This window comes from Balaenoptera musculus, chromosome 18 (assembly GCF_009873245.2).
Source record: "Balaenoptera musculus isolate JJ_BM4_2016_0621 chromosome 18, mBalMus1.pri.v3, whole genome shotgun sequence".
NCBI classification, from domain to species: Eukaryota; Metazoa; Chordata; class Mammalia; order Artiodactyla; family Balaenopteridae; genus Balaenoptera; species Balaenoptera musculus.
Window position 1 is genome coordinate 12,389,160 of NC_045802.1, and position 27,640 is coordinate 12,416,799.

The 27,640-nt window shown below is 39.7% G+C and overlaps 1 protein-coding gene across 6 annotated transcripts in view; it reads right to left on the reverse strand.

The window, feature by feature from the left end:
• SOHLH2 (spermatogenesis and oogenesis specific basic helix-loop-helix 2) overlaps positions 1-27,640 on the reverse strand; it is an 88,042-nt gene that overhangs the window by 14,856 nt on the left and 45,546 nt on the right. For 4 of the 6 annotated variants that reach the window (XM_036832015.1, XM_036832014.1, XM_036832012.1 and 1 more), the window contains 5 exons: positions 15,669-15,883; positions 8,272-8,333; positions 8,087-8,191; positions 6,438-6,537; positions 4,748-4,858 (listed from right to left, as the gene is read on the reverse strand). In XM_036832015.1, coding sequence (XP_036687910.1) covers positions 4,748-4,858; positions 6,438-6,537; positions 8,087-8,191; positions 8,272-8,333; positions 15,669-15,883 — 593 coding nt within the window. Of the gene's footprint in view, positions 1-4,747; positions 4,859-6,437; positions 6,538-8,086; positions 8,192-8,271; positions 8,334-15,668; positions 15,884-24,135; positions 24,267-27,640 lie in introns of those variants that run through there. The other 2 variants (XM_036832017.1, XM_036832013.1) reach the window with 2 other exon arrangements.

Sequence of the window (27,640 nt, forward strand, 5' to 3'; positions counted from 1 at the left end):
CCCAGGAATGGGATTGCTGGAACCTCCTCCACACTGTTCTCCATAGTGGCTGCACCAACTTACATTCCCACCAACAGTGTAGGAGGGTTTCTTTTTTCTCCACGCCCTCTCCAGCACTTATTATTTGTAAACTTTTTAATGATGGCCATTCTGACTGGTGTGAGGTGATACCTCATGGTAGTTTTGATCTGCATTTCTCTAATAATTAGGGATGTTGAGCATCTTTTCATGTGCCCACTGGCCATCTGTTATGTCTTCTTTGGAGAAATGTCTATTTAGATCTTCTGTCCATTTTTTGATTGGGTTGCTTGTTTTTTTGATATTAAGCTGTATGAGCTGCTTGTATATTTTGGAAACTAACCCCTTGTCGGTAGCATCATTTGCAAATATTTTCTCTCAGTCCATAGGTGGTCTATTCATTTTGTTTATGGTTTCCTTTGCTGTGCAAAAGCTTTTAAGTTTATTTAGGTCCCATTGTTTATTTTTGTTTTTATTTCCATTACTCTAGGAGACGGATCCCAAAAAACTAATGCTGTGATTTATGCCAAAGAGTGTTCTGCCTTTGTTTTCCTCTAGGAGTTTTGTAGTAGCCAGTCTTACATTTAGGCCTTTAAACCATTTTGAGTTTATTTTTGTATATGGTGTTAGAGAACCTTTGTGAAGGATGTTAATGTTGGCTCAAAAAAGTAGGATACCCAGCTCAGGGGCCCCATAGGGTCCTGCTGTTTTCTTTTTCCTTTGTGTATGGAAGCAGCAATAGGCAACAACAGGCAAAAATGTGTTTTGTTTTTGTCATCTACCACAGAAGCCAGCTTGGTTATGACCCAGTCCAAATAAATCAGGGAAAGAACCAGCTAAAAGTGATTCTAAGAGGCTGAATGGCATTTAAAGCCAAAGGTCTTGGTCCAAACTACATCCTTGGTCTCTCCTCTGTACAAATGTGTCTCGAGCAATCAAGACTCACAGAGAGAGGTCTCTTGGTCACATATGACTTAAGACCCTCTGAGAACTTCCTATTCTACCTTCCTAAAATTTCTAAGACTTGACCAGCCCTGGAAAAGCCTTCATTTGTGAGAAACTACAGCAAAACTCACTTTCACTTCAAGTGAGTGACATCCTGAAAATGATTAAACCACCACCATTTTGGACTCACAGATACACAAACAAAATGAGGGTATCACACTGCAAAGTATACACCTTACCAAGATAAAGACATATTTATATATTTAAAACGTGTAATGAAAGGGATTTCATCAAGAATATTAGAATTAGCTAATTTTTATTAATCTGTTCTAATAAAAAAAAAACAGAGATGGTAGAGTTGTTTAAAAAAGAAATTCCCAAATGCAAATATTCAAAACCATCAGCTGGGATCATTATTTCCTCAACATTAGCGAATATCATGTTACCTATGCTGCTTAAAAACAAAAAAGAGCAAAACAAAGCAAAAAAGACAAAACCATAAGTAAAGCAGCTGATTGGGAGGAGGAGGAGAAAAAGGAAGAGAAATAGACTGGAAGCATCTATTTTAAGATTCACAGGAATAATCAGAAGGGTTAAGAAGAGGAAATGGCATAAAGTAATTAGGGACGGATTGTTACTTTCTGGTATCTCCCAAGCAAATCTCTAAGTGGAGGGGTCAGTTCCTGGCTACAGCTTTTCTTTCTGGGAAACAAAGATTTCTAGCCCTTTAAATAATGCAACAGGGGTGGACACCCCCCAAAGCATCTTTGTAGTCCTCTAGACTAGTGCTTCTCAGATTTTAGTTTTCATCAACCACTAAAATTAAAAAAGAAAAACAACACAGAACTTTGGAGGACCAATAAAGGATTGCCAACATTCGATTCAGACATGAAAAATAATGAAAGAAAGGTACCATCTCCCAATAACATTTGTTGTAACCATTTACTAATATCACCATGATTTTAACACCAAATAAAGTATGGAAAACACAATCTTAGAATATGTTATATAAAATATAGCTTTAAAAATACTCATTGCAAAAAAAAAAAAAAAAAAAAATACTCATTGCACTGTATTTTTCTCATCTCACTGCAGATTAGTGAACTCTACAGGATAGCCTGGCCAGCAGGCCCTAAGTCTTCTCTTGGCTAAAGCATCAGACATATGAGTGAAGCCTTTTGGACCAGACTAGCCCATCTACTAGCCCATCTCATCAAGCCCAAAACCACACCATTTTCCCACTAATCTTCAGCAGATGATGGAGGCCATTCAGCAGAACTTGATCAACTTCCTCCTCCTTTCTGGCCCCATCAAAAGACTCATCTTTTCCCTCTTGTGTCATATACGTATAGGTATGGCTGACTCACTTTGTTATAAAGCAGAAACTAACACACCATTGTAAAGCAATCATACTCCAATAGAGATGTTAAAAAAAAAAAAAAAAAAAAGAACGTCCAGGCCAGGCACCAGCTGGGAAAACACAAACACTCCAGAAGGGGACGGCTGGGGAAGGCAGAGAACACAGGGCACGAAAAAAACAAACAAAAAGACTCATCTTTATCCACACTTAGCTTTAACTCCTTCTCTCCATTTTCGGTAGAAGAGGTGTTCTTCTACCTGGTTCTAGATTCCAAAGCCTTCTGCCTCCTCAGGGATGTAAATCCATCGCCAGTGGCCCTCACTGCTTGAAAGGGACTAAAATTCTTTGACATTCCTCCCATTGAGAGGTGGGGTCTATATACCCTTCCCTTAGGCCCGGGTAGGCTCTGTGACTGCTCTGACCAAGAGCACATGGTACAAGTGGCTCTGGGCCAGTTTCTGGTCCCAGGCCTTGTGAGAGCGGCAGCTTCCTCTTCCTGCCCCCTGGAACACTCTCTCTAGGAGCCCTGGGCTGCCATGGAAGAAGTCTGACAACCCTGAGACTACCAGGCTGGGGAGCCCCAGCTGCGTTCAGCCTTCCAGCCATCCCTGCAAAGGCCCCAGACCCTCCTGACTAGACCATCCTCCAGCTGAAGGCTACCAAGTAACCCCAGTTAATGTCACATAGGCAGAAGAATTGCCTAGCTGAGTCCTGCTCAAATTGCTAACCCATAAAACCACGTATCAAGCCAATAAACTTCAGTTTCATTTTTTAAGCAGTCACAGATAACCAAAACACGAGTATATTTAAGACCTCTGTCTCTCTTCCAGCTATCTTCTTTTGGAAGATAAATATGAACATATTCAAGTCTGGCCCAGCCTTATCAAGATTTCTCATTTTCCCCTAAATTCCCTTTTATAGACCACACACCTTCCTTTTCTCCTTCCTTTCATCTGCATTCCCACCTTTCATCCTCCACCTTTCTGCAACGGCACTTCTTCCCTAACTATGCCAAGGGAATTATTTTTGCCAAGGTCAGTGACATTTAGGTTTTGCTAAACACAGTCAACTGTCAGTTCTTCCCTTACTTGATCTCTGTGTCATGCGATATTCCTGAACACTCACTCCTTTAGGAAACTCTCCTCCCCTGTTCTCCTCAATACCACTCCCTCCTGGTCTTATCTTCCTAGAAACTCTTTTTCCCCTGATCTCTTCTCGGCTGCCTGGACCTTAAATATTGAGGTTTTACCTAAGGTCCTCTTCCCCACTTGTCTCTTCCCTACATGCTTTTCAAAGTCATTATATCCATCCTGCATCCACCGCTTCAAACAGATGCTGTATCCTGATAGCTCTCAAATCCCTGTTTCTAGCCTGGATCGTCTCTAGAACCTAAGGGCCAATTCCTTACTGGGAAGCTCCATGTAAACTCAGCAAGAGCAAAAATCACCTCCCACTCCCAGCCTGCACTCCACTGTACTTCCCAGTCAGTCGATGGCTCCACCATCAGCTTGGAAGTTACACCTGACTTCTCCTTCAGCCACACTCACGCTCATTCTACCTACTTCATTTACTTAGAATTGGCTTACTTCTCACTATCCCATTTCTAACACCGCAGTTCAGGATTCCATCATTTCTTATTACAGACTCCCCTGGCCTCCAGATTCAACTCACTCCCTAACATCCTGCTCAAGTGTTCATTCTAAGGTACAGATCTTATCATATCACACGTTTGCTAAAATCCTTTAGTGCAGGATGAACAGTTCAGGATGAAATTCAAATTCCTTAACAGGACATACCCAGCCCTTACCTACTACCTCTCATCTCTTGCCCCTTCCCACTCGCACCCTTATGGCCAGCTCTATGAAAATACCTGCACTTCCACAAATTCACTGTACTTTCTTACACTGCCAGCCTCTGTACCTGCTACTCCTGCCACATGAAACATCCTTCACTGATTTCTAAACCAAACTAAACCAACTTTTGTTTAAACTCAATTTAGCTATCGTCTTCTCAAGAAAGCCTTCGTGCCTCCTCATTCTGTCTTAGGTAACTTTCCTAGTGTCCTACTGTGTGTTCTTTTCTATCATGATACTTATTAAAACATAATTTCCTATTTAAGAGCCTATTTAGAAGTCTGTCTAAGCACTAGACTAAGACCTCCTTGAAGGCAACAATTTATTTTTTACCTCAGTTCTCGAATCATATTCTGGCATATGAGACACTCACAGCTACTTGCTGAATGACTAAATGAATGAAGGAGTGAGTAGCGCGTATTGCAGGGACCAGTTCCAGATCTTCCCCAGCTGCCAGATTTACTAGTTTCACACCAACTTTTGACAATATGATAAAAAATTATGAAATTCATGGAAGCAATTTCTTCCCACAAAGGAATGATGCTAAAAAGGGGGCTGTATCAAAATTCACCTTCTCAGCTTTTCCTTGCTTGAGTGAAGAAGAGAAATCTTTTTGTTTTTCTCGAAATTTGACAACGGAATCTTTAATTCAAGCCCAATATCATTTCTTAGAGATTCAGAGCTAGAAACAAGAGAAAATCATACCATATATTTAAGAGGAAAATTGTCAGGCAATCGTAAACAATAAGCACCAATACACTAATCAAAGGATGCTTCTCTAAGTCCCTAGCCTTATACAAAGGTGCAGTAAATATCAAAGCATTTTATCTTATGTATCTGGTGCACAATAGTTTATTTCAAAATTTCAAAAGAATTTATTGTCAAGGTCACCATAAATTCAATGACTGATCAAGATTCTAAAATATACTGATAAAGAGTAACAGATACAAGCAGGACTAAAATATTCTAACCTCACTGAGTATGAGTATTCCAAATTACATGACTGTATCTAAAGGTACATTACAGGAAAAGCACAAAGGATTAGAGGGCCAAGATACACTATTGCAGCTTGATCAGCAACCGGCAGGTTCCCTCCATGTAAAAAAATTGTCATTTAATGGACACTTTCTGGCTCTACCATTTTTCTAGAACTTCTCCAGGCATTTTCATTGATTTGATTTTTTTTTTTTTTAATTTCCCTAAAAAACTTACAAACTAATATTATCTCCTTTATCACAAGGGACATAACTTGATTTGAAAACTGACTTTTATTTATAGTAGTAGGATTCTGAGGAAGAGCAAAGACACAAGATGAGTAGGGCTCAAAAAGCAGTTGTAAGTAATACAAGAAAATCACAAGGCCTTCCAAAACCCTTCCCAACCCCATATCCCAGAAAAAGTTTAATACGGTAAACTTCTTTGAGATTGAAATGCTAAATAAGATAAAGGAAGCTGTTGCTATCTCTGTACTACTTAAGTAAGTGCATCTTTGGTTTAACCACGCTTATTGGTTGCCAAGTCTCTTCCCTGTTCAAAATAGTTGATGGTCACATTCTACAAATTCCGGAAGTGACTAACTCAAAATTCTCACCACCATCATCCATGTTCTCAACACTTCTGTCCATTCTTTATAGCCCTATGCTCTATTTAAAATCTCCTTGGAAATCAGCTTCAAGTGAAACAAAGAAATTCACTAAAATAGAATTTTTATAAGCATACAGTGTTAGAATTGAAAGGGTTTGAATGACCCCCAGTTCAATGCAGGTTTAAATACTAGTTCTAATATCTCAAAGAGATAGAGACAGAGAGACCATCTTCAAGGGTTATTTTCAGTAATTGGTGGGGTAGGTTCATGAGTTCAAAAAAAGACATTAGGGAGAAGCTTATTGGCAGATGGATAACAGCTTAGGATTCCATTGTTTTAAAAGTTTGAACATCACTGCTTTTATTTAACCCAGTCTCTACTTTAACATGCCCAGTGATGGGTAACTTACTACCTTACAATTCAACCTGCTCCCCTGTGGTTATGAAGTGCTTCCTTATATTTAGTTGGATACTTCTGTAATGTGTCCCCACAGTGCCAGCTCAGGATTCTGAAATACAATACAGGTTGCATCCCTCTTCCACAAAATAGCTACTTTCTTTTGCATCACCCCCAGCACTTGAGCTGCTGTTGCACAATCAATAAGTCCTCCAGAAATGTTTTTTAATGAAATGTACACAGTAAAAATTGCTACTAGGAAAAAGTGAAAAAAACTAACCAAGCAAATAGATCAGTAGAAAAATATCTCAGGTGTTCACTGCAGGACTTCTGCAGGGGCAGTTCAGGTTCTTCAGGCTTCACAGAAATTTCATTCTTAACTGCAAGTTTTAAAAGAGGAAACGTTTCAATTATAAAATCACTGGTGGGGATGATGTTAATCACACATATAAACCCTAATCAAAAATAGCTGTCATGTTTCACTCAATAGATTTTACAAAGCAGTATTTTTAAAATGAAAGGCAATTTTTATAGATTTCAATCTGTGAAGCATGAAACTACCCAGGTGAGAAAGCAAAATGAAAACACTACATACACGTTACTCCACGGCGCCCTCTTTCAGCCAGGTTCTACTAACTCTGTGCTAGGTGTGCTTAAAAATGCATTCCACTGAGTTTACTTATTATTTACAGGTAAATGTCAGAGACAGAAAATGCATATGAGTCTTCAGTAAGTAGCTGCATTGTCAAAGCATCTGATGGTTGTGTTGGTTTTTGGTTTGGGGGTTTTTTTGGGTTTTTTTGCTTTTTGTTGTTGTTGTTGTTTGTTTTGCAGCTGCTCATCCTCAGAGCAGAGCTGAGGTGACTGGATGAGACGTGGCTAGGACCAGTAGGAAGGGTGCTAGACAGGTGGTGATGAGCAGCTGCTCTATTTCCACTGAGAACCAAAATGAGAAGAGGCTGCAAAAGGACTCTGGTCCCAGACGGTTCCACATTTCATTTCCAGGAAGAACTCTGACACCTGCAGGGGCTGGGAGCCACTGGAATGTTACAAAACAGACTCACTCATCTTGCCTAGATACTGAAGAAGAACATTAAAAAAAAAAGGAGGGGTGTACTGATCTTGTATCATCTGGAGTATGAGCTTATCCGTGATAATCCTGAAAGCGTCTTTCAGGTCCATTTTAAGAAAAATACCTTAATTTTAAAAGATTTCCTACTAGTAACCCGGGTCTAGAAAAATCATAAATAGCCACTGACAAACAATGATTCCAGTAGAATTTAACTTCAGGAATTGGAGTCTGTCCTTTTACAAGCCAAATTAAAGCAATTTAATTATCTTAAGTGTTTAGATGCTGGCAATACACATAATACAATACAGGTGAAGAGTTTAGAAATGTGAGGTCTCATTGAAACACTGACACTAATTATCTGTGTCTAAAAATCTAAAATAGAAAGGATAACCACCCATTAACTTAAAGAAGTGAAATAATTTATATGCAAGTGTTTTGCAAAGCACAAAGACTCAAGGTTAATGGCTCTGGCTTTTAGACAATCACACAGCACAAAGCATGAATAATTCCATTCAAATGACTAAGAAGCTAGGCTAACAAAAAACACCCCCCAAAAACAAAAAAAACCTGTGCTTAACCACAACAGGGCATTTGTCCCTTGTGCACATTTTAAACCTTTGAGGACAAGCTTTTTCTTCACAGGTATAGAACGTATGTTTCCCTTTATTTTATTCACACTTGTTTTCTTCAGACTATGTTTAACAAGGATTACATGTTCCTTATAGTATATAGCATACAGTTAATCCTTAACAAATAAAAGGCATAAGTGGAAAACCAACTTTAAAATGTATAAATACAATTTTTGTAGAATCTTAGTTAGAATTTTTCTAACCCTTGGAAACCTGCTTTTCACTCACCAGTATTTGAGAAACGTGTTTTCCAGTATTTTATCACAACACTCATTTTTTCCACTGTCAGTGGTTCAGTTAAAGTAATATCAGCTCCGTGACCTGAAATACAACCTAAGAATCTTTGTATTAAATATTGACCTTATGATTTCTATTTGGGGAAAAAGCAGATAATATATCCAACAGGCACATACCTTTAAAGTTCTCAGGGATTATAAAAACAAAGAGCAAATGTGTATTTTTTTTCTTGCCAGATCTGAAAGGGAAAAAAAAAGTTTAAAATGAAGCAAAATCATCGCTCAAAAAATTGGGATTCAAACATTTAGCTCATTAGGAACGAACTACACTAGACTAACTTTATTTCATTAGAATTTAAAATGGTGGCATTAATATGGAAGTTTAGTGACAGTACCATCTCAAATCAGTGAGGGAAAAGATGGACTTTTTTTTTTTTTTTTTACAGTTCATAAAAGAATAGATTGTGTTTTTATTTCTTGCAGTTGCACGAAGAGGCTTCTGAAGTGTGTGGCTGGGATGGACAGTACAATTACAGATTATTTGAAAAATACGAGGGAGGGGAACATTCTCCCGAAACTGACGCTTGCTGTGTTTGAAGCTTTATTTATAATAGATGCTTTAGCTTATTATTTCCTTTTAATGGCAAGAAAATCCAAAATTTGAGTCTTCAGTCAAACATACCCCTGGCTTCTCTGAGCAGGAGTGCAGTCTGTTAATAAGAACAGTCTTTTTATGGTTCATTTCTATGGCAACCACAAATGCCTGGCTCTCCACAACTGGGAAAGGGGTAAGTGAGAGAATAAGTGACTTTTTAAAAATAAACTTTAATTTTAGAATAATTTTGTATCTACAGGAAAAATATGAACATAGTAGAGTTCCCATATATCCCAAACACAGTTTCCCGTACTGCTAACATCGTACGTTAGTTTGGAATATTTCCAAATACTCCAAATTAATGAGCCAATATTGATACATTATTATTAATTTGTTCACTCTTTATTCTTATTTCCTTAGTTTTTCTTAATGTACTTTATTTTCCTATGCCAGGATCCAATCCAGGATCCTACATTACATTCAGTCATTATATCTCTCTTAGGCTACTCTACATTGTGACACTTTTTTGCTGACTTTGTTTCTGGTGATCTTGACAGTTTTGAGAATACTGTTCAGGTATTAGGTAGAATGTAAGACGGACCACTTTTATTCTTGCTTTAAATGAGCCAAAATCTTATCCAGATTCTTGATCTAACGACCAGTTTCAAGAAATTTAAGGAAAAGAGGAAAATTTTTTTTTCAATGCTATGGGGATGAAATCAGAATGTGGGAAATTTTATAAAACAAATGACCCGGGCTTCCCTGGTGGCACAGTGGTTAAGAATCCACCTGCCAATGCAGGGGACACGGGTTCGAGCCCTGGTCCGGGAAGATCCCACATGCCGTGGAGCAACCAAGCCCGTGCGCCACAACTACTGAGCCTGCGCTCTAGAGCCCATGAGCCACAACTACTGAGCCCATGTACCACAACTACTGAAGCCCTCATGCCTAGAGCCCGTGCTCTGCAGCAAGAGAAGCCACTGCAATGAGAAGCCCACGCACTGCAACGAAGAGTAGCTCCAGCTCGCCGCAACTAGAGAAAGCCCGTGTGCAGCAACGAAGACCCAATGCAGCCATAAATAAATAAATAAATAAATTTATTTTCAAAAAAATACATAACTCAGAATATTTACTAAGTTAATTATGTCAAACAAGTATCAATAGGATATTGCTAAAATGGGACAATCACCCAACTGAGCTCTATTCAGGCTTGATTGTGTTCTATGAATTCTGAAAGAGAATTTGGGCTAAAAGAGAAGAGAGGAAAGAACACGGTTTCCATGAGGAAATGAGAAGCTCAGGCAGAAGTACTGCCGTCAAAATAGGCACGAGTAGGAGGGAGGATGGGATCCGACAGGCAGACTGAAGTGGCAGTAAGGAAGGCCCCTTAGCACAGGGTGGGGTGTGGACCATGGAAGTGCGGAGCAGAGAACGACGCCTGTGTGTCACAGTGGCCACAGTGTGAACCTTTCCCATCTACTTTGTGAGGGATGAAAAAGCGTGCGGTATAACAGGGATATGAATAATGGGATGAGGTGGGAGGGACAAACAGACTGAACAGATAGAAACATATTGGGTAGTTTAGTCCAGCTTTTGAAATAAAAAATACTTTGTGGATTCACGAAAACAACAAATTATCATAAGTTAAAATATTCTAGAATTAGAGAATTTTTTAAAGAACAGATTCTTTGCTTTTGGAAATAATCCTGTGTCTATTTTTTTAAAAAATTGATCTTACTAACAGGAAAATAGGTTAGATTTGGATATATGGATTTTTATACCCCAATGACTTTCAAATTTCAAGCTTCACATCAGACAGAGTTGGAATTCCTGGACTTTTGTCATTAGCACAGAATCGATTACCAACCCAAACACTTCCTCTGTCAGTGAAGCCCTAATTGTGCAGGAACCCCAGCAATCAATAGAGTTCCCAGAATCCAACACTCTGGTCCAGAGCTCAGCTTCTCATTCACATTCTGTACAAATTAATAAGCTAGCAGAGTTTCTAGTTTCCAGGATCACCAAAAAAGGTCCTCTTTCCAATGAATGAATGTTCCTTAAAATTAAGCAACACCGAAACACAACAAAAATCTCCTTTCTCCACCCCAACTAATACCACTTCTTTCATATACCAAAACTAAATTGCAGGTTCTGAGGCCTTAGAAGCACCTTCTCAACTGAGGTCTCCAGAGTTTTAAAAATCTGCAGTTTGCTGGGGGGCAGTTTATTTACCCTCATGTTTCACAGCATACACTGTTTAAATGACATGATGGATCCTGAGCCCACACTCCACACACGAGATCGGATATTGATGTTCTAGCGTCCACTGCTAGCCTATGCCCAGTACTCCCTGGAACTGGAGGCCGCCATAAGCTCAAACTGCAGCAGTGGCCATTCCCAGCCTTGTCCCCATCCCTAAGTCTGGTAGCTGGAAAAAAAATCATATGAAAGTGTTTTGAACTGAATTGTACACTCTGATGATCAAAGAACCTCAGGAAAGATCTGGCTGGCCGCTGAAATCTGTCATCTAATAGGAGGACCAAAATGTTCTTATAAGTCCCTATGAAGCCGGGGGAAATCTCTAAAGGCACTTCCTTTATAGACACAGGGACGTCAAAGGACAAAAGCCAGTGTCATTTTTGGGTTGCATCCTTCTTGAGTACGGTTATCCATTATGCAACCTGTGGGCCCAAAGCAGCCAAATTAACCTGGTGTGGTCTATTCGGGACTTGTAACAAATAGTATTCTTTATTAATTACTTAATGAATTAAAACAACCATTTTCAGTGAGAAAATTACGAGTTTTACTGTAAATATGAAAACACCGAGTTCACTTGCTACTAACAGGGCACCTGCGATAAAATGCAGTGAAGTTCTAAGTTGATTCTGGTCAATAGTGAAGGTTGGTGTGCCCGATCCCTACTAGGCTTTTTGTCAGAAGAGTTTCTGCTGTGACCCTTCTAAGTCAGGTTCACCACATGACATGATACTAGAAACAATAAACATCTAGAATGTTCCTCAGTTCCTATTTATAGAATAATGTTTTCAGTAAAACTACTTAGATGTTTTGTTGTTATAGTGTTTATGTCAAGTATTCAGGTCATGCAAACTGGCTGATCAGATTTACTGAGTAGCACGGTCAAGTCAAGGATGTTCTGGAATTGGGGACATAGCAGGACAACTTGTTAGACCCCTGTGGCTCACAAGATTGGGTTTTCTTGGTGACGTAATAAGTTAACTGATCAGACAACCGAATCTACGTGGGAAAAAATAAAATCAGATTCAAACTTGATGTGCCGACTGAGTAGATGGAACCACGCTCTGCGTTCCTTTCCTATCGCTGCACTGCTCTGAGCTCACGAGAATCACAGGGTTTGAGGAACTGCAGAGACAGTTCATGGACCAGAAAGTCACAATGCCAAACAGGATCCATACACTGTGGGTGAGTTTGAAACATACTCTAATGTTCTGTACTGGCCTTTGTAAGGTAGTGCCAGCATGCATCTGAATTACCAAGTACCTACACTTTGAATGTGGTTCAGTTTTGAGAACTGACCTGAAAGAAGGGTCAAATACTCCTGAAATGCTGGAACCAAGCACATGAATCCTGAGACCATCTTAAAACATTTTACCACTGGGTGGTGTCTGAGTTCATCTGGCTCAATAAAAATGTGTTCATGAAATGAAATCAAATTAGGGAGTACTACCAGGAATGTCAACCTATAATTGAGATGTGCCGTAATTCTTGAGGATGTCTGGCTATAAAGTACCATTATTTTTACGAATGATTAAAACTGATTAATGATTAGCTCCAAGCTGAAACCCCAGTTCTTGTACAAGAATAAATTTTAAAATCTTTTTAAGGAGCCTGCTTGCATTTTATCCTAAAAGAAGCTTAGTATGATAGCTGACACACTATACTTCATTCTTAGTTTCAGTAAAAATCCGTATGTCTTATAGATATACATAGATTTGTGATCATGTGCTCTGATACTGAAAATCAACGTGGACCACTTTTATTCTATAGTTAAGTTCTTCACTCACTGGCAGGGCATAAAAAGGGCCTGGAGAGGAGTAAGGTAAATACTTGTATATTTTCCTGAACCTATCCAGATTTTGAGATATAACAAAACAACAACAAAGCTCTAAGGGGGAAATAAATCTAAAATACAGCATTAAAAAGCTAAGCCAAAACTCTTCATCTTGGCTTAGTCATTAAATATTAGCCAAACCTCAAAAGATAGAGTGCTGTAGGAAAGACAAAGGTTTAAATGCCTTATAAATAGGGCAAGATGTTCATGAGACTCATTATCCTAAGAAAAACTATAGCCTCAAAATATAAATATGCTCCATAAGGGTTTAAATAATTCATAAGCCATTAACTCATAACAATTCTGAGGGCAAGAAAGGGAATTTCAGAGACATTGCTAGCCTTTAAGTCCAGTATCAGGAAAGGCAAAGCTTTCACAAAGAAAGCTCTGTCCCTTTTTCAGAGAGGAACGCAAAAACTAGAACTCATGGTCTGCCCTAGAACAGCATGGTCACCCACTCACACCTAGAGCAAAGTACTAAATACCTGCTATTAGTCAAGACGTATACCGGATATTGGGACTAGCATAATGAGACCAAAAAAGAAAACCAGGTGTATTCCACAAATTATTCTCTTTTTCTTTTCAAAGAAATGCCTTTACAGCAAAACAAAAAAATTACCATATGCCTGTCTGTACATTTATTTCCTTCATCTACCTCTTCTCTCTGCTAACACATCTTAAGCTATGTTATTCAGACAAAGAAAGCAGCCGTGGGGAGAATCCACAGAGGGGAGTATCAGACAGAGGTTCTCTCCTCTACCCTCCCAGCTGTTAACAAGTGTGACTAGACATAAAGCTTGTTCTTAAGCAGAACTTTAATCTTATCCTGTTCAACATGTAGCCTCAATGATGAGCAAACACCAAGCCTTTAGCACATCTGGAGAGGCACGGCCCAACTCCTGCTCCTGGAACGGAGAGACATCAGCCACAGCAGCTTGTCCACTGCTCCTCCAAAATGGTATGTTTAGGTTAAAGTACGTCTGGCATCTATGGCATGTCCGAATTGTAAAAGGGACTTCAATACAGAAGCCAAATTATTACAGACTTTTAGAAAGAACATGAAGGGAAGAGTTAAGAGTTCTAGTCTGAGTTTTGTGAAAACAAGCCATGTGGTCTCAGGCAAGTCACTTCAGCCTCAGGTCTCTAACCTGCCAAGTAGGAAAGATGAAGCCTTGCCTTACCTCCCTCATAAAGGTGTTGTAAAATTTTTTTAAATATTAATACTATATAAATGAGATATTACTATAAGCCTCCAATCAGAGGTACTCTAGATAGATTTTTTGAAAAGGTGTATTAATAAAATAGGCATACCTTCAGAAGGAAGATCATTCACAACATGTTTTGGAAGTGAAATCCTCTTTGAGGTAATTTGCCTAGTTTGTCTAGAGTTCATATTCCCAGTAGAAGGCCAAAGAAATGCAGAAGACCAACCGTTCTAAGAAACCCCAGGAGCAGTGTCTTTCTGTCTGTCTTTAACAAGTAACCCAGTGTCTCTGGCTTCTTCCCAGTCCCACCTGTCATTTCCCCTAACATAATATGTTTGGTCCTCTTTATTCTGGAATCAAAATATTTCTCTGAACTTTCTCCTTGGGTCTAGAAAGACCTCTCCTCTAATTATGAGAAGTACTTACATATTCCAATAGTATCTACAATTACACTTCATCAAGTCTTCTCACAGAAGGGAAACACATTCAACCTCACCTAACCCTGTTTAAAAACATCCTAAACGGCTCAAAATCCTACGTAAACAGGCAAGGAAGAACCAAAATCTTTCACCTCTAGACTCCAGATCTCCAGAGTTGAGTGGGTCAAACAGCAGCATAACTTCTATGGAACTACCAGGTGAAACAAGAATAATGGATGTGGGCTTCCCTGGTGGTGCAGTGGTTAAGAATCTGCCTGCCAATGAAGGGGACGTGGGTTCGAGCCCTGGTATGGGAAGATCCCACATGCCACGGAGCAACTAAGCCCATGCGCCACAACTACTGAGCCTGCGCTCTACAGCCCGTGAGCCACAACTGCTGAGCCCGTGAGCCACAACCACTGAAGCCCATGCACCTAGAGCCTGTGCTCTGCAACAAGAGAAGCCCCCACTCATTGCAATTACAGAAAGCCTGTGTGTAGCAGCGAAGACCCAATGCAGCCAAAAATAAATAAATAAATTAAATTAAATTAAATTAAAAAAAAAGAAAAGAAAAGAATAATGGACGTGGTATTGACCGGGACTCAGTGGATCCAGAGCTTCATGGCTCTTTCACATTAGGACATCTCTTGAAAGAGACACCTTCAGCCCAGAGCTATCATGACCCAGAGATACAAGTGCTCACCTGCTTTAGTGTCTACTATAAGAATTAATGAACTCTGAAACAATATGCCATGTTAATGACATAGTTATTAAAAAGGAGTACCTACTGAATTAAGGGAAGCATTATATACCAAATAAATTTCTATGACCAATTAATTCTTATATCCTCACCCACACCTATTACTTTTAAGTTAAAATGCTAATTCTTATAATAGTAGGTCAAACTGGCAGTAAGAACAAAAACATATATAGAGATTCTGCCCTTGAAAATATCCCTCATCTTAAAAATTAAAGTAGAATTGTATCATCTTTTAAGAATTTTTATAGAAGCAGGTTTTAATAAAAACTATTCTAGGGACTTCCCTGGCGGTCCAGTGGTTAAGACTTCGCCTTCCAGTGCAGGGGGTGCAGGTTCAATCCCTGGTTGGGGAGCTAAGGTCCCCTATGCCTCATGGCCAAAAAACCAAAACATAAAACAGAAGCAATATTGTAACAAAGACTTAAAAAATGATCCACATCAAAAAAAAATCTTTAAAAAAAAAGAACTATTCTAAAGATAATAGAGTCAAGATTTTGGAGTTTACCTAATTAATCTGACAGCTTTCAGCTCCTCGGCAGTTGGTAAAGAAGTCAACTTCAGAAAAACCATGTTGAACGTGCTATCATCCACAAGTGCTGCTGCCTTCTTCGCATCACTAATGGTGACGGTGACTTTTGCTAAATTTGAAAAGAATTTCTGTACAATATCAGCCAGGTACTGAACAGTGACATCGCCAACTAATAAGAGGTCTATTTTTGCCTGAAAGAGAAGGAAAAAAGCAGAAGCATCACACAATTAATGTCTGGGCATAGAGAACATGCCGTCATGTATGAGAAGATAAATAAAGGTTACAAATAGCCAATGACTGACTACTCAGCTATACTGAATGGTCAACTATAAGCATACCTCAAGGGCAGGAACTATTCATCTCATGTCCTTAGAACCTAGGGTAGTGAATGGATCTGAAAGTCATGCTATTTTTTAAAGTTTTGCCTACAAATACTATTCTACTGTGGTTTTCCTACAAGTTTCTTTCTCATCCTATTAACAATAGATAGGTTTCTTTCTATAGGCCCAGTTTCCCAATCGCCCATCCTGCTGGAAAACCTGTTTACTAATGAGAACCAAGCTGGTGACTCTCCCACATGATTTATTTTGATGAAACACATTCCAGAGAACAGAGAAAGATTTAAATTCCCTGATCCTAAGAAATACTCAAATCAAGTCCTTTCTTTGAATGGAATATACATGCTATTCAAATCCGAACATTAGGAACCGAAGAGGCTCTTTATTTCCATTTGGGGATATTTTCAAGCACATTCGATTAGAAAAAATATAATTTCCATCTTCATCTTTTATTTCTCCATGTTTTATTCTGTACAGATATTAAACACAATCCACTTAAAATGACAAAGAACAGCATTACTGAATATGCCAAACTTCTCTTCGTAGTTTCAAATGCCATATATATGTATGGATTGATGGATGTAAGTTTTGGGGAGCTTCATTCTGATCCATTGATTTATTTGCCTATTCCTGGTTAACAGCACACAGTCTAATTACTAGCTCTTTATGTTTCATATTTGCTAGAGCATATGGTTCCCTCCTTGCTATTTTTCAGTTTGGTTCTTAGATATTTTCCCACAATGTCTCTTCCCACAGAATTTTATCAACAGCTTGTCAGGTTCCATAAGGAACCCTGTTAAAATTTTGATTACAGTTGCATTTATTTTAAAGATTAATTAGGGAATATCATTATGTATTACGTTTCCCTATTTAGGAAGTATGACTCAGAGAAATCAGATCTTTTCTTATCTCCTTCAGTTTTATAGTTACCTTCATATAGATTTTGCAAGTGTCTTCACACATTGATTCCTAGATTTTTCAAGATTTCAGAGTCATTGTGAAGGGGATATAGTTTCTCACTACATTTTCTGATTGATTATAGCTGACATAGAGAAAATGTACTGATTTCTGTATAAGGAATTTGCTGAAAGTACTTTTTGGTACTCTCCATTTAGTTCCAGTACTTTTTAGTTGATTCTTCTGAGTTTCCTAGATAGGTAATCATATGGTTTTCAAAAATGACATTTTTGTCCCCGTCTCCAGAATTTATGCCTTTTACTTATTAACCTTAAAGCACTGGCTAGGACATTCAAAACAATGGTAAATAGCAGGAGTGAAGTGGGCATTCTTGCCTTGTTCCTGACTTTAGTGGGAATATTTCAAATGTTTTTACTACTACATGATAATGAAGGTCAATACCCTTTATCAAGTTAAAGAAGTTTCTTCCTATTTGGAGGCTAAGAATTTTAAATCAGAAATGGGAGTTAAAATTTACCAAATGCTTTTTCTGTATCAACATGATCACATTTTTTTTTCTCCTTTCATCTATTAGGTAGTGAATTACATTAATAGATTTCCTAATGTCAAGCCATCATTGCATTACTGGGATAAACCCATACTTATTGCAAATAGATTCAATTCATTCATATTATTTTAGATTTTTGCATCTATGTTCATAAGTAAAACTGGATAAAATTTTGTTTTATTGTACTGACTTATCTGGTTTGGGTGTCAAGGTTATGCCAGCCTTGAAGCAATAGAAAGCTTCGAAATTATTCTACGGTCTTGAATATTTTATAAAACATATAAATTATTGGCTTCTTGAAGTTTAGGTAAAACTTGTCTGTGAAATCTGAGCCTGAAGTCATTTACAAAGGTAGGTTTTAGACTACCTTTTACAGTTCCTTAATGCTTACTAGTAAAATAAGTGTTCCGCCTTTAAGTGAATTTTATTCACATATATTTTTAAAAATCCACTTCATTTCTTTTCAAATGTATTAATTTTTAAATTTATATAACATTTATTACTTACGTTGAGTTCATCTTGCTTGCTTTCCAACTAGACATTAAATTTATTTATTTTATTTATTTATTTTTGGTTGCGTTGGGTCTTCGTTGCTGCGCGCCGGCTTTCTCTAGTAGCGGTGAGCGGGGGCTACTCTTTGTTGCCGTGCGCGGGCTTCTCATTGCGGTGGCTTCTCTTGTTGCGGAGCACGGGCTCTAGGCACGTGGGCTTCAGTAGTTGTGGCTCGCGGGCTCTAGAGCGCAGGCTCAATAGTTGTGGCGCACGGGCTTAGTTGCTCCGCGGCATGTGGGATCTTCCCGGACCAGGGCTCGAACCCGTGTTCCCTGCATTGGCAGGCGGATTCTTAACCACTGCGCCACCAGGGAAGCCCCAACTAGAGATTAATATATAATTAAAATTTTTTCTATCTTCTTTTTCTGGTAATGCTTTATTAGAGACTGTAGAACTACGTGGTCCAATATGTGGTTATTTAAATTTGTGTTAATTACAATGAAAGTGTGAAATCAGTTCAGTTACACTAGCCACATTTCAAGTGCTCAATAACCACATATGGCAAGTGACTACCATTTCAGCATAATTATAGTTTCATCATTGCAGAAAGTTCTATTGAATGACGCCGTCATCCAAGTGGCACTTTGTTGTACCCTACAAATTTTGATATATTGTGGTCATGATCATTCATTGCTAGTTTATATAATTTCAGTTTATATTTCCATTTTAACCTAAGAGTTATATTAAACTCCTATATGAAGATGTTAATTTTCAAGTGGATAGTGTTTTGGTTTTTAAAATTTTTTTTGGCTATTGACTCATTTCTTATTTCAGTGCATTGTCAACAGTGGATGCACACTATATGACTTCTACTTTTTAGAATTGGTCGATATTTTCTCTGTGACTTAATACACAATTTTTAATGTTCCATGGATACTTGAAAACAATGTGTATTTTCTGTTAGGCATACAGCCTCTACATGGCTTTCAGACTGAACTTGCTCGTTGCTTTCTTATTTTAGGTCTACTTGATCATTCAGTTTATGAGGTAGATATATAAAACCTGCCCTCTCTTATTACGGTTTGTCAATTTATCGATTTCTCTAACTATAGACTCTATAAATAAACTATGGATTAGGTACATAAAGGTTCATAACAATTATATATACTCATATAAATATATAACAATAATACTTAATATATACTATATAATGATCTACAATGTTTATGTAGTATATATTAACATATAAATATAATTATAGAGAAAAAACTATATATAAAATATATCTTTGTCCTTTTTAATGCTTTTCACCTGAAATTTTTTTTCTGATATACAGCACTTAGTTTTTTATACCTTTATTTTGAGGCTTTCTGTATCATTTTGATTTTGTATGAATTTTTTAAATAAAATATATTTGACTTTTTTAGGTTTTTTCCAATCTGAGATTTCAGTTTTTAATATAAGTAATTGTTTTTAATAAGTAATTACTTACATTAATGGCACTAGCTAATGAACATTAATTAACTAAGATAATCAATGTAATGTAATTAATTGTGAAACATTCATAACTTAACATGAAATGGTCTTATTCCCTTCATTTGTTATTTCAAGTTTCCCATTTACTGTAATTTTGTTTCTTTTTTCCCACACTTTGTTAGGCTGATCAAATTTTCCTTTTTCCCTCCTGCTGCTCCTACAATACTTTGGGAGTTAAACTCCTTATTTATGTTCTTTAAATGGCATTAGGGCTCACAATTCAGTGCTAGCTTTATAGTCAAAATACTCCTCCAAGTCAAAATCTGTTTGTCTCTGACCTTTGAAGATACTGGGCCATTTTCTTCTCACAACCAGAGTTGCTGATGAAAAGAAAAAGCTGCCTTGTTTTTCTTTTAGTGCTTTTCTCTTATGCTGTGGATTCTGATCATTTCCTAGGATGTGTCTGGGGATGGACCTTACTCAGTCCACTTGGCACTCAGTGGATCTTTGGCTCTGGAAATTTCCTTCTATTATTTCTTTGATTATTTCCTCTTCTGTTGCCTTTGTCTATCCTTGGAAACCTTCTATTAGATGCTGGACATCCTAAATTGATCCTTCAAGTCTCAACTTCTGCAAGACTTTCTTAAGTTTATTGTTCATATCACCAGCTCAGGCTTTAGTCCTTCTAAAGACTTACAATTTCAGTTAATTTAACATGAATTGCTCATTTCTAAGATTTTTCTCTCTTTTGATAATTTATCATAACCCGCTATTTTTAGGACATAATATCCCCTGTGAACATAGAAATTAGAAATTTTAATTTTTTTCTATCCCCTTTATAATCTGCCTCTGGAATAGTTGTCTGGTGATCCTTGGTTATCCAAACATAAATATGACTCAAGGACTCAGCTGACATGTATGAGCAGTTTCCCCTGCAGTTGGGGTGGTCTGTTTCCCCAGTCACTGTTTCTTCTAAACTGTGGGTTTGGTGTGAATGGTAGGGATGATGGAAGAAAGGCTGGAGAGCAAAGCGGCAGGGACCAGCTATTTGTCAAAATATAGGCAGGCTTTACTCTGAAAACCAATCACTTTGGTTTATTTCCCTCCTGGGCAGAGCTGCCTTTCCTTTCACCCTTGTCAATTGTAGACAATTGTATTAGTGTAGTATTAGTATTAGTATTAGTGTAGTGTATTAATAATTACACTAAAAAAAAACCCCCATAAAAACCAGGATATCCCGGGCTATGAATCACTTGTAAACCTTTCTATTAGAAAAGTTTATTTTCTTTTTCCTTTAGGACCTCCTGCCACTTTTATGCATCTGCGTAAATGTGTTTGATGTCTACGTAGTCTTGCCATAGATATTTATTAAGCCCCTACGACAGGGCAGATGCTGTGCTGGGAATTCAAGGTGAACAAACAGACAAGCTCTCTGCCCTCATGGGGCTTACATTCCAGGAGTCTTTTTTTTTTTCCTGCTGATAAGAAAGTATGGCTTTCAGTCCTTGGAACACAGGGAAAACAGTGGATGAGCCTCAGTTCTACCAAAGCTATTATTGATCCTTTTTTAACAGTTTGATGCAGTGGGAAGAGGGCAAAGGCTTTCGAGGTACGCAGAACAGCGTCTGCCGCCTGTTCAGCCACTAACTAGCAGCTCTGAGTAAGACACTTATGCGATCCTCATCTGGGGGGCAATAATACTTACATCACAAGACTGTTATACGGAGTAATGTTTGTACAATGCCCTGTAGGTGGTAGTTATTGCCATGTGTTCTCAGGTAATACCAAACCCGAGCACAGAACCCATCAAATCAACCTGATGGGGAAGGGGAGATGGAGAGAGAGAATTAAAAGGAAAATTTATCTATGTCAGGCAGTGAAAACAGCCCTAAAACCAAACTGCTCTCTGCATTACCTGAGCCATAGGGCTCGGGACACAGGGCCAACTGAGAAGCAAAGGTAAGTTTTGAACAACAGGCATCAGCTGCTAACTTGAGCCCTTTCCTGGATAGCACCTAGCGCTTCTGACCACATTCCCCTCAGAGGCCCAGTTCCCAAATTCTCCAGAGTCGCTCAGCTAGTTTTGTGGAGAAAAGTCTAGAGCAAGCTTTGAAGGGCAGAACCCAGGTACTGGGGAGAAACTGAGGAGAGGCGGAAAGAGATATGGAAAGGGATGGGGAAGCCAAGTATCACTCACCGGTCCTTCTGTGCCGGAATCTAAGCTTTTGCAGTGCCTGGCAGCAGGACACAGAGGGGCAGGAAATAAAGCAGCTCTGGAAAGAACTGATTTGCCCTCCTGCCCAAGGCTTCCTTCCCTGCCCCACAAAACCATCACACTAGGAAGTTCCTAATCAGACAAATCGGGACACTGCCCTAGTCCACTATCCCCAAGTAACCCAAATTAACTGAATAGCTTCTAATCAACTTCAATTTGAATATTTATATAGTTAAAAATATCTTGTTGATGGTGTAATATGAGCACAGGTGATGGAGAAGGATCCACAGATAAGAATAAAAGGAAAATGAATAGGGCTTCCCTGGTGGCGCAGTGGTTTAGAATCTGCCTGCCAATGCAGGGGACATGGGTTCGAGCCCTGGTCTGGGAAGATCCCACATGCCGCGGAGCAACTGGGCCCGTGAGCCACAACTACTGAGCCTGCTTATCTGGAGCCCGTGCTCCGCAACAAGAGAGGCCGCGATAGTGAGAGGCCCGCTCGCCGCAACTAGAGAAAGCCCTCGCACAGAAACGAAGACCCAACACAGCCAAAAATTAATTAATTAACTAATTTAAAAAAAAAAAAAGGAAAATGAATAAAACGTTCTAGTACATTAGGGTCTGGAAAACTGCCTTTAGTACCTCTAAGATTTTCACCTGTGAGCACCACGACTTGAACCAATGCTAGGCCTCATTTGGTGGAAATTTTTTCCTGTTTGAATTGCTTACTGCACTCTTTTAACAAAAGCAATACATATTCATTGTGGAAGGTTGGAAAATTCAAAACAGTCTAAAGAGAAAATAAAAAGCATCGAAGTCCAGCACTCAGGGATAAACACTACTACACCTTGCTGTAGATCTGTTAAGTGTGGGCAGTTTTTACAATGCGACATCATCGTCACCAGTGCTCTTCATCCACTCTGATTTCTGAGATCAGGGGAAGACGCAGGGCACTCCAGTCTCTGCCATTTTTAAAACACTGGATTTCCATTTCCAATCTGTGGCAGGCTAAACCCTTAATTAGTAACAGCAGGTGCTGAAGTGCTTAAAGCAAATCACTCCTACATTTTAGTGAGCTGTTATTTATGTCACTCTTATCACTGGGAGCAGCACTGACAACTAGCAGCAGCTGCAGGGCTAATGCCCTCACGGGGCAATTGTTGGCCTCCAGTTTCCCCAGGAGTCAAGGGATTTAAGCAGCTCTATCCGGAGAAACTGAGTGAGCTTCTCTCCCAATGCAAACAAAAGGTTCAGTTGGGGCTTCAGACTCTTAAGGGTGGGAAGCCACAGTTATTTATGTACCACTCGATAATCAGATATTTTATTCAGAGTTCCATTTTGTGCAGCTTTGCCTAATCCTGCACCCCCAAAATACTGTTTTTCCTCTGAGTTTAAATAGGTGCCTCCATTTTTAAATAATTAAGAAAAACCTCTTAAACTCGGTCCACTCCAAGTGGTAGTGATTCCGTTCAGAACGCTTGTTCTTAAGGAGTGAGGAGATTTAAGTATGCAGAACATTCTCAGGGGTAACGAAACTTAAGCAGCACAAAAGGTTTCCCTCTCATATTTATCAAGACGTGAAATACTCAGAAGAAAGCCAACACCAGGTCACCTTGTTTTCTGGGGTCGGTGGGGTTTTGTTTATGCTTCCTTCCTAGTGGGCTGCTAATCACCTTTCATTTTTATCGAAAACAGTCACCAAAATGATTCTGTGCGTCTGCCGAGGGGATGATAAATAAGGTGCGTCCAAAAGAGGCCAGGGGGCCTTTTCACTTCCAGGGAGGGTGGGCAGCTGTGTGAAGAGGGCAGACGCGTCTTTCCGCCAACGGCACGGTCTCTACACACGTCTGCCTGTTTGGGGGTCAGCGCGGAGAGGGCAGTACAAGGACACTCTGGACGCCACGGCAGTGAGCAAAGCGAAAAAAGGCACCTCGAGCTGTGCAGACAAGAGAGCTGAAGATCAACTTTTCCATATTCAATATGTTGAATAAACTTTCCTACACTCAAACTTAAAAGTGTGAAATCAACTTTCCTATATTCAGGCTGAAACCAAAGTTGTCATTCCCGTTTTATCCGGCCACCAGCCCGAATATCTACCCTACGACATCTTGCTCCCGCGTCGCCCCACCAACGGTCTGGGGCCGGGAAGATGGGTTTGGGTTGGCGAGAGTCAAGAGCTCGAGGGGGTGACTCTGTGACACAGTCCAGTCGCCCTCCCTCTTCGGGCCTCCGCTCCGTCCTCGAGGTGGGCAGGCGCCCGCCGTGGGGCCCCAGGAGCGAGCCGGGACGCCCGGGGAAGCGGCCGGGACTGGCTCGCGCCCCGCTGTGGTCCCCGGGCCGTCCCCAGACGTACTGGCCTGCGCCCGGCGTGGCTGTGCCGCCCGACTGGGTCGCCGCGCCGGCCCGCGCGCGGTTTTAAACGCAGCTGCCTCCCCTTCCTCCTCCTCCGCCTCTTACCATCTCAGGGGTTTGGCCGAGCTCCGGGCCGATAATTGAGTCCGCCATGGCCCGTTGCCCACGTGCGGGTCCTGGGGCAGCCTCGCCACAGGAGGAGCTCGCAGCCAGCCCGTCGCGTCCGTCGCCCGCCGCGCGCCAATGGCTTCGTGCCCGCAGCTGCGGGGCGCCCGCCCCCGGCCCGCCCTTAAAGTGGCCCTGCCGCCCGCCGCTGCTCCGAGGGTCCCGGCCGGACCGGGGTCGGGGGAGGGCTTCCGGGGGTGGGGGTACCCGGGGGACGGGGATGGGCGGCCCCAAAGTGCCCTGCAGGTCCTACGGAGACACCGTCATTGGCGCGCTGCCCACCCAAAGTTCCATTCCACGTGCCCCCGGGACATCACACAGCTCAGGCCTCCGGTGGAACTGCCACTGCCCGCCTTGGGGCGGGTGGCGGGGCGCAAGGGCTTGTCTAAAAGTCTTCAGAGTGTCTTATGGGAACGCTTTCATGTTTAAATATTAGGAACTAGCAAACTGGATTATTTTCTTTTTCCAAGACAAACATATGAGAGGACAGGGAAGGTTGAGGACTGTTATGGTGCTTTCTTTCTAAACTACTAAGAAGCTAAAAATTTTAGAAGCATTTCATGTTGTCCTGTGAGTCAACAAATATTGTCCTCATTTTCTCAAGTGAGAAATCTCCAGGTGGTGGCGGCTATGTAATCCGCTTTGTTCGGCCTTGCTAGACATTTTATTGAGATCCACCGAGTGCCAGGACCTGTAGGGGATCCTTCCTCTTGCCTTTACTACTGTTCCCACTGCTGAAAGTCGGTGGGGGTGAGGGGGTGATGGTATCTTACGGTGTTTTTCACTCTGGATTTGCCTAGACTCTTGACCTTACTTGAACATGTAATACGCACATGCTCCACTTGAACCACCATTTCTGATCTCTGGGCAAGCCTCCTGTTTCCTGAGCAGGTGGCGGTGTGTTCTGATTTAGATCATGACAGCATGCAAAAATATAGTGGTTGTCTACGATTTTCATGGGAAGAAAAGTACAGATAAATTTCTGATGGGATCATTCTGCACTATTTTTGGAAGTAAATGTACACATTTTAATAGATACGAATTTTGGTTCTTGATTGCTTTTCTAACTAATCAGGAACTGAGTGTCTCGCTAACCATCTGTGAAGCAGTTAGTTTGCCCAACAATAACAGCAGAGGTGAAATCATGCCCAGGCATTGGGGTAGGGGTGAATTGAGGCAGCTTTGAGCGCTTCCCCCAGTCTGGTAATCAGTTTTGCCTTGACCTAAAGGTCTAGATTACCAAGTCTGATGCTAAAAGTGACAAAGACATTGTGGAAACTGACACAGACTCATTGCTTTTAAATTTGAGCGGAAGATGCCCCTAAGCTTATGTGAGAGGAAGTAATCATTCCTGTGTTGGAGGAAGCAGAAAGATAATAAAGCTCTTCAGCATCAAGAATATAAGATCCAAGCTCCATAAGAACCAGATTAGATATTTGAATAGTTTCCAATCTCTTAAAAGAAAGAAAAAGAAGCTTACTTTGTAAATGAGCAGGCATCTACATCATAAACAATGACTCTCGCTGGGGGCGATTTTTGTCTCCCAAGGCACATTTTTTCATTGTCACAACAGGCATCTAGTGGGTAGAGGCCAAGGATGCTGCTAAACATCATACAATGCACGGGACAGCCTCCCAGAACAGAGGATTAATTATCTGGCCCCAAATGTCATTAGCACTGAGGCTGAGAGGCTCTACTATAAACCTTCTGAATTATAGCATAGAATTATAAACCATTTAATTTCTTTATCACGTTTAACATTCTTGAATCATACTCATTTTTATTATTTGAGACGAATGGGTAGATGGACTCTTTCTGTGGTTCCCTAGAGTAGCAATATGCTACTTATATTCTTGATGGAAAACTGAATACCAAGAATCATAAAATATAACAAGAATAATTCTACATAGAGAAATATATTTTAAAATTTGCATTCAAAATTAACAATTCAAACTGCCTCTTAGAAAATGGTTTTCCAATCACTTAAAATTATTAGCATTCATAGCATATGCATTACATTATTTCCCCCAAAACTAAATTATAATTGTATACTTTTCACAATATGCAAATTACAAATAGATTTGTAAGTAATACAGTACACATGGTCTCTTCAGATGAACTCATGAAGAACCTATGCTTAAAAAGTTTGGAAATTTTTCATCCAGCTATTTTATAGGAACTGTTCTATATAAGCTATGTCCAGTATTGTTGCTTACCTGGCTTGTTCTCAGAATCACAGAAATTTAGAACTCAATAAGAACCTAGAGATTACCTAATTGTCCTTTCCTTTCAAAGATGCTGAGGCCCAAAGAATGTTCTCATAAGTAGGTAGGACTGTAACTACGGAAGTTGAAAGCCAGAGAATTAACTAATTTCAATCATTTTTACTGATAATTTCTTACATTAACTAATGCACTGAACTCACTTTTAAAATGCATATACTTTCAAACACTGTGCTTGCAATATTTTTGGAGTATTAAATCCAAGAGTCTACCATAACTTGACTAACCATTAAGTTCCATTATACAATTATAAACAAAGATATTTTCATAATGTTAACTGAGGAAGGTGATTTTTGCTTCCACTTTTGCCATCTTCCCCAATCTCCTTTCAGGCAATTCATCGTAGAATAACCAGAATAATCTTTTAAAATATGTCAGAATATTAACTCCCTTTCTCAAAACCCTCCTGTCAGAAAAAAATCCAAATTATTTTCCATGTCTAACAAGGCTTTATACCATCTGACTTCATCAACTTTACCTCTTGCCATTGTTATGACCTTTCATGACCTCTCATCACACTGCCTTCTTCTTCCTAAAATACCAGGTAAGTACAAAGCTAGAATACTTTGCCCTTGTTCTTCCTTCTGCTTGGAATGCTCTTCCCCAGATTTCTCCATTTCATGTAGATTTCTGTTATGTCACTTTCTTGGATACTCCTATCAGAATCTAACCCCTCACTCTCTTTTTCTTTACATCATTTTTCTAATGTTATACAGCATATGTATTTGTTTTTATTTGTCCTTCTCGCCTCTCTAGAAGAGAAAATTTGTCTGTATTATCCACTACTACCACCTTGGCCTAGAAAAGTGCCTGGCTCGTAGCAGGCACTAAAATATTTGAATGAATGAATGAAAGTCATTTCAGTAGTTGATTGGTGTATGCAGACTTGGGATTCTGGTCTTTCTGCCTCCAAGTCTACATTCTGTCCTTTATTTCATAATGCCACTAATTTCATCATGGAAAGAAAAAGAGGTTTGGAGGAAAGGAAAAAATATTGCAGGCACCAAAATGACAAGCTTGGTATCTCAAAGTTGGAATAGTGTCCATTATGTTGGGTGGGGGAGGGGGCACAGAAAAGATGGAAAGGTCAGTTTTAATCTCATCCCTTCCCCATTTAACGTGTGCAAGGCTCCTCTGCTTATCAAATTAAGTTCTCATTCCTC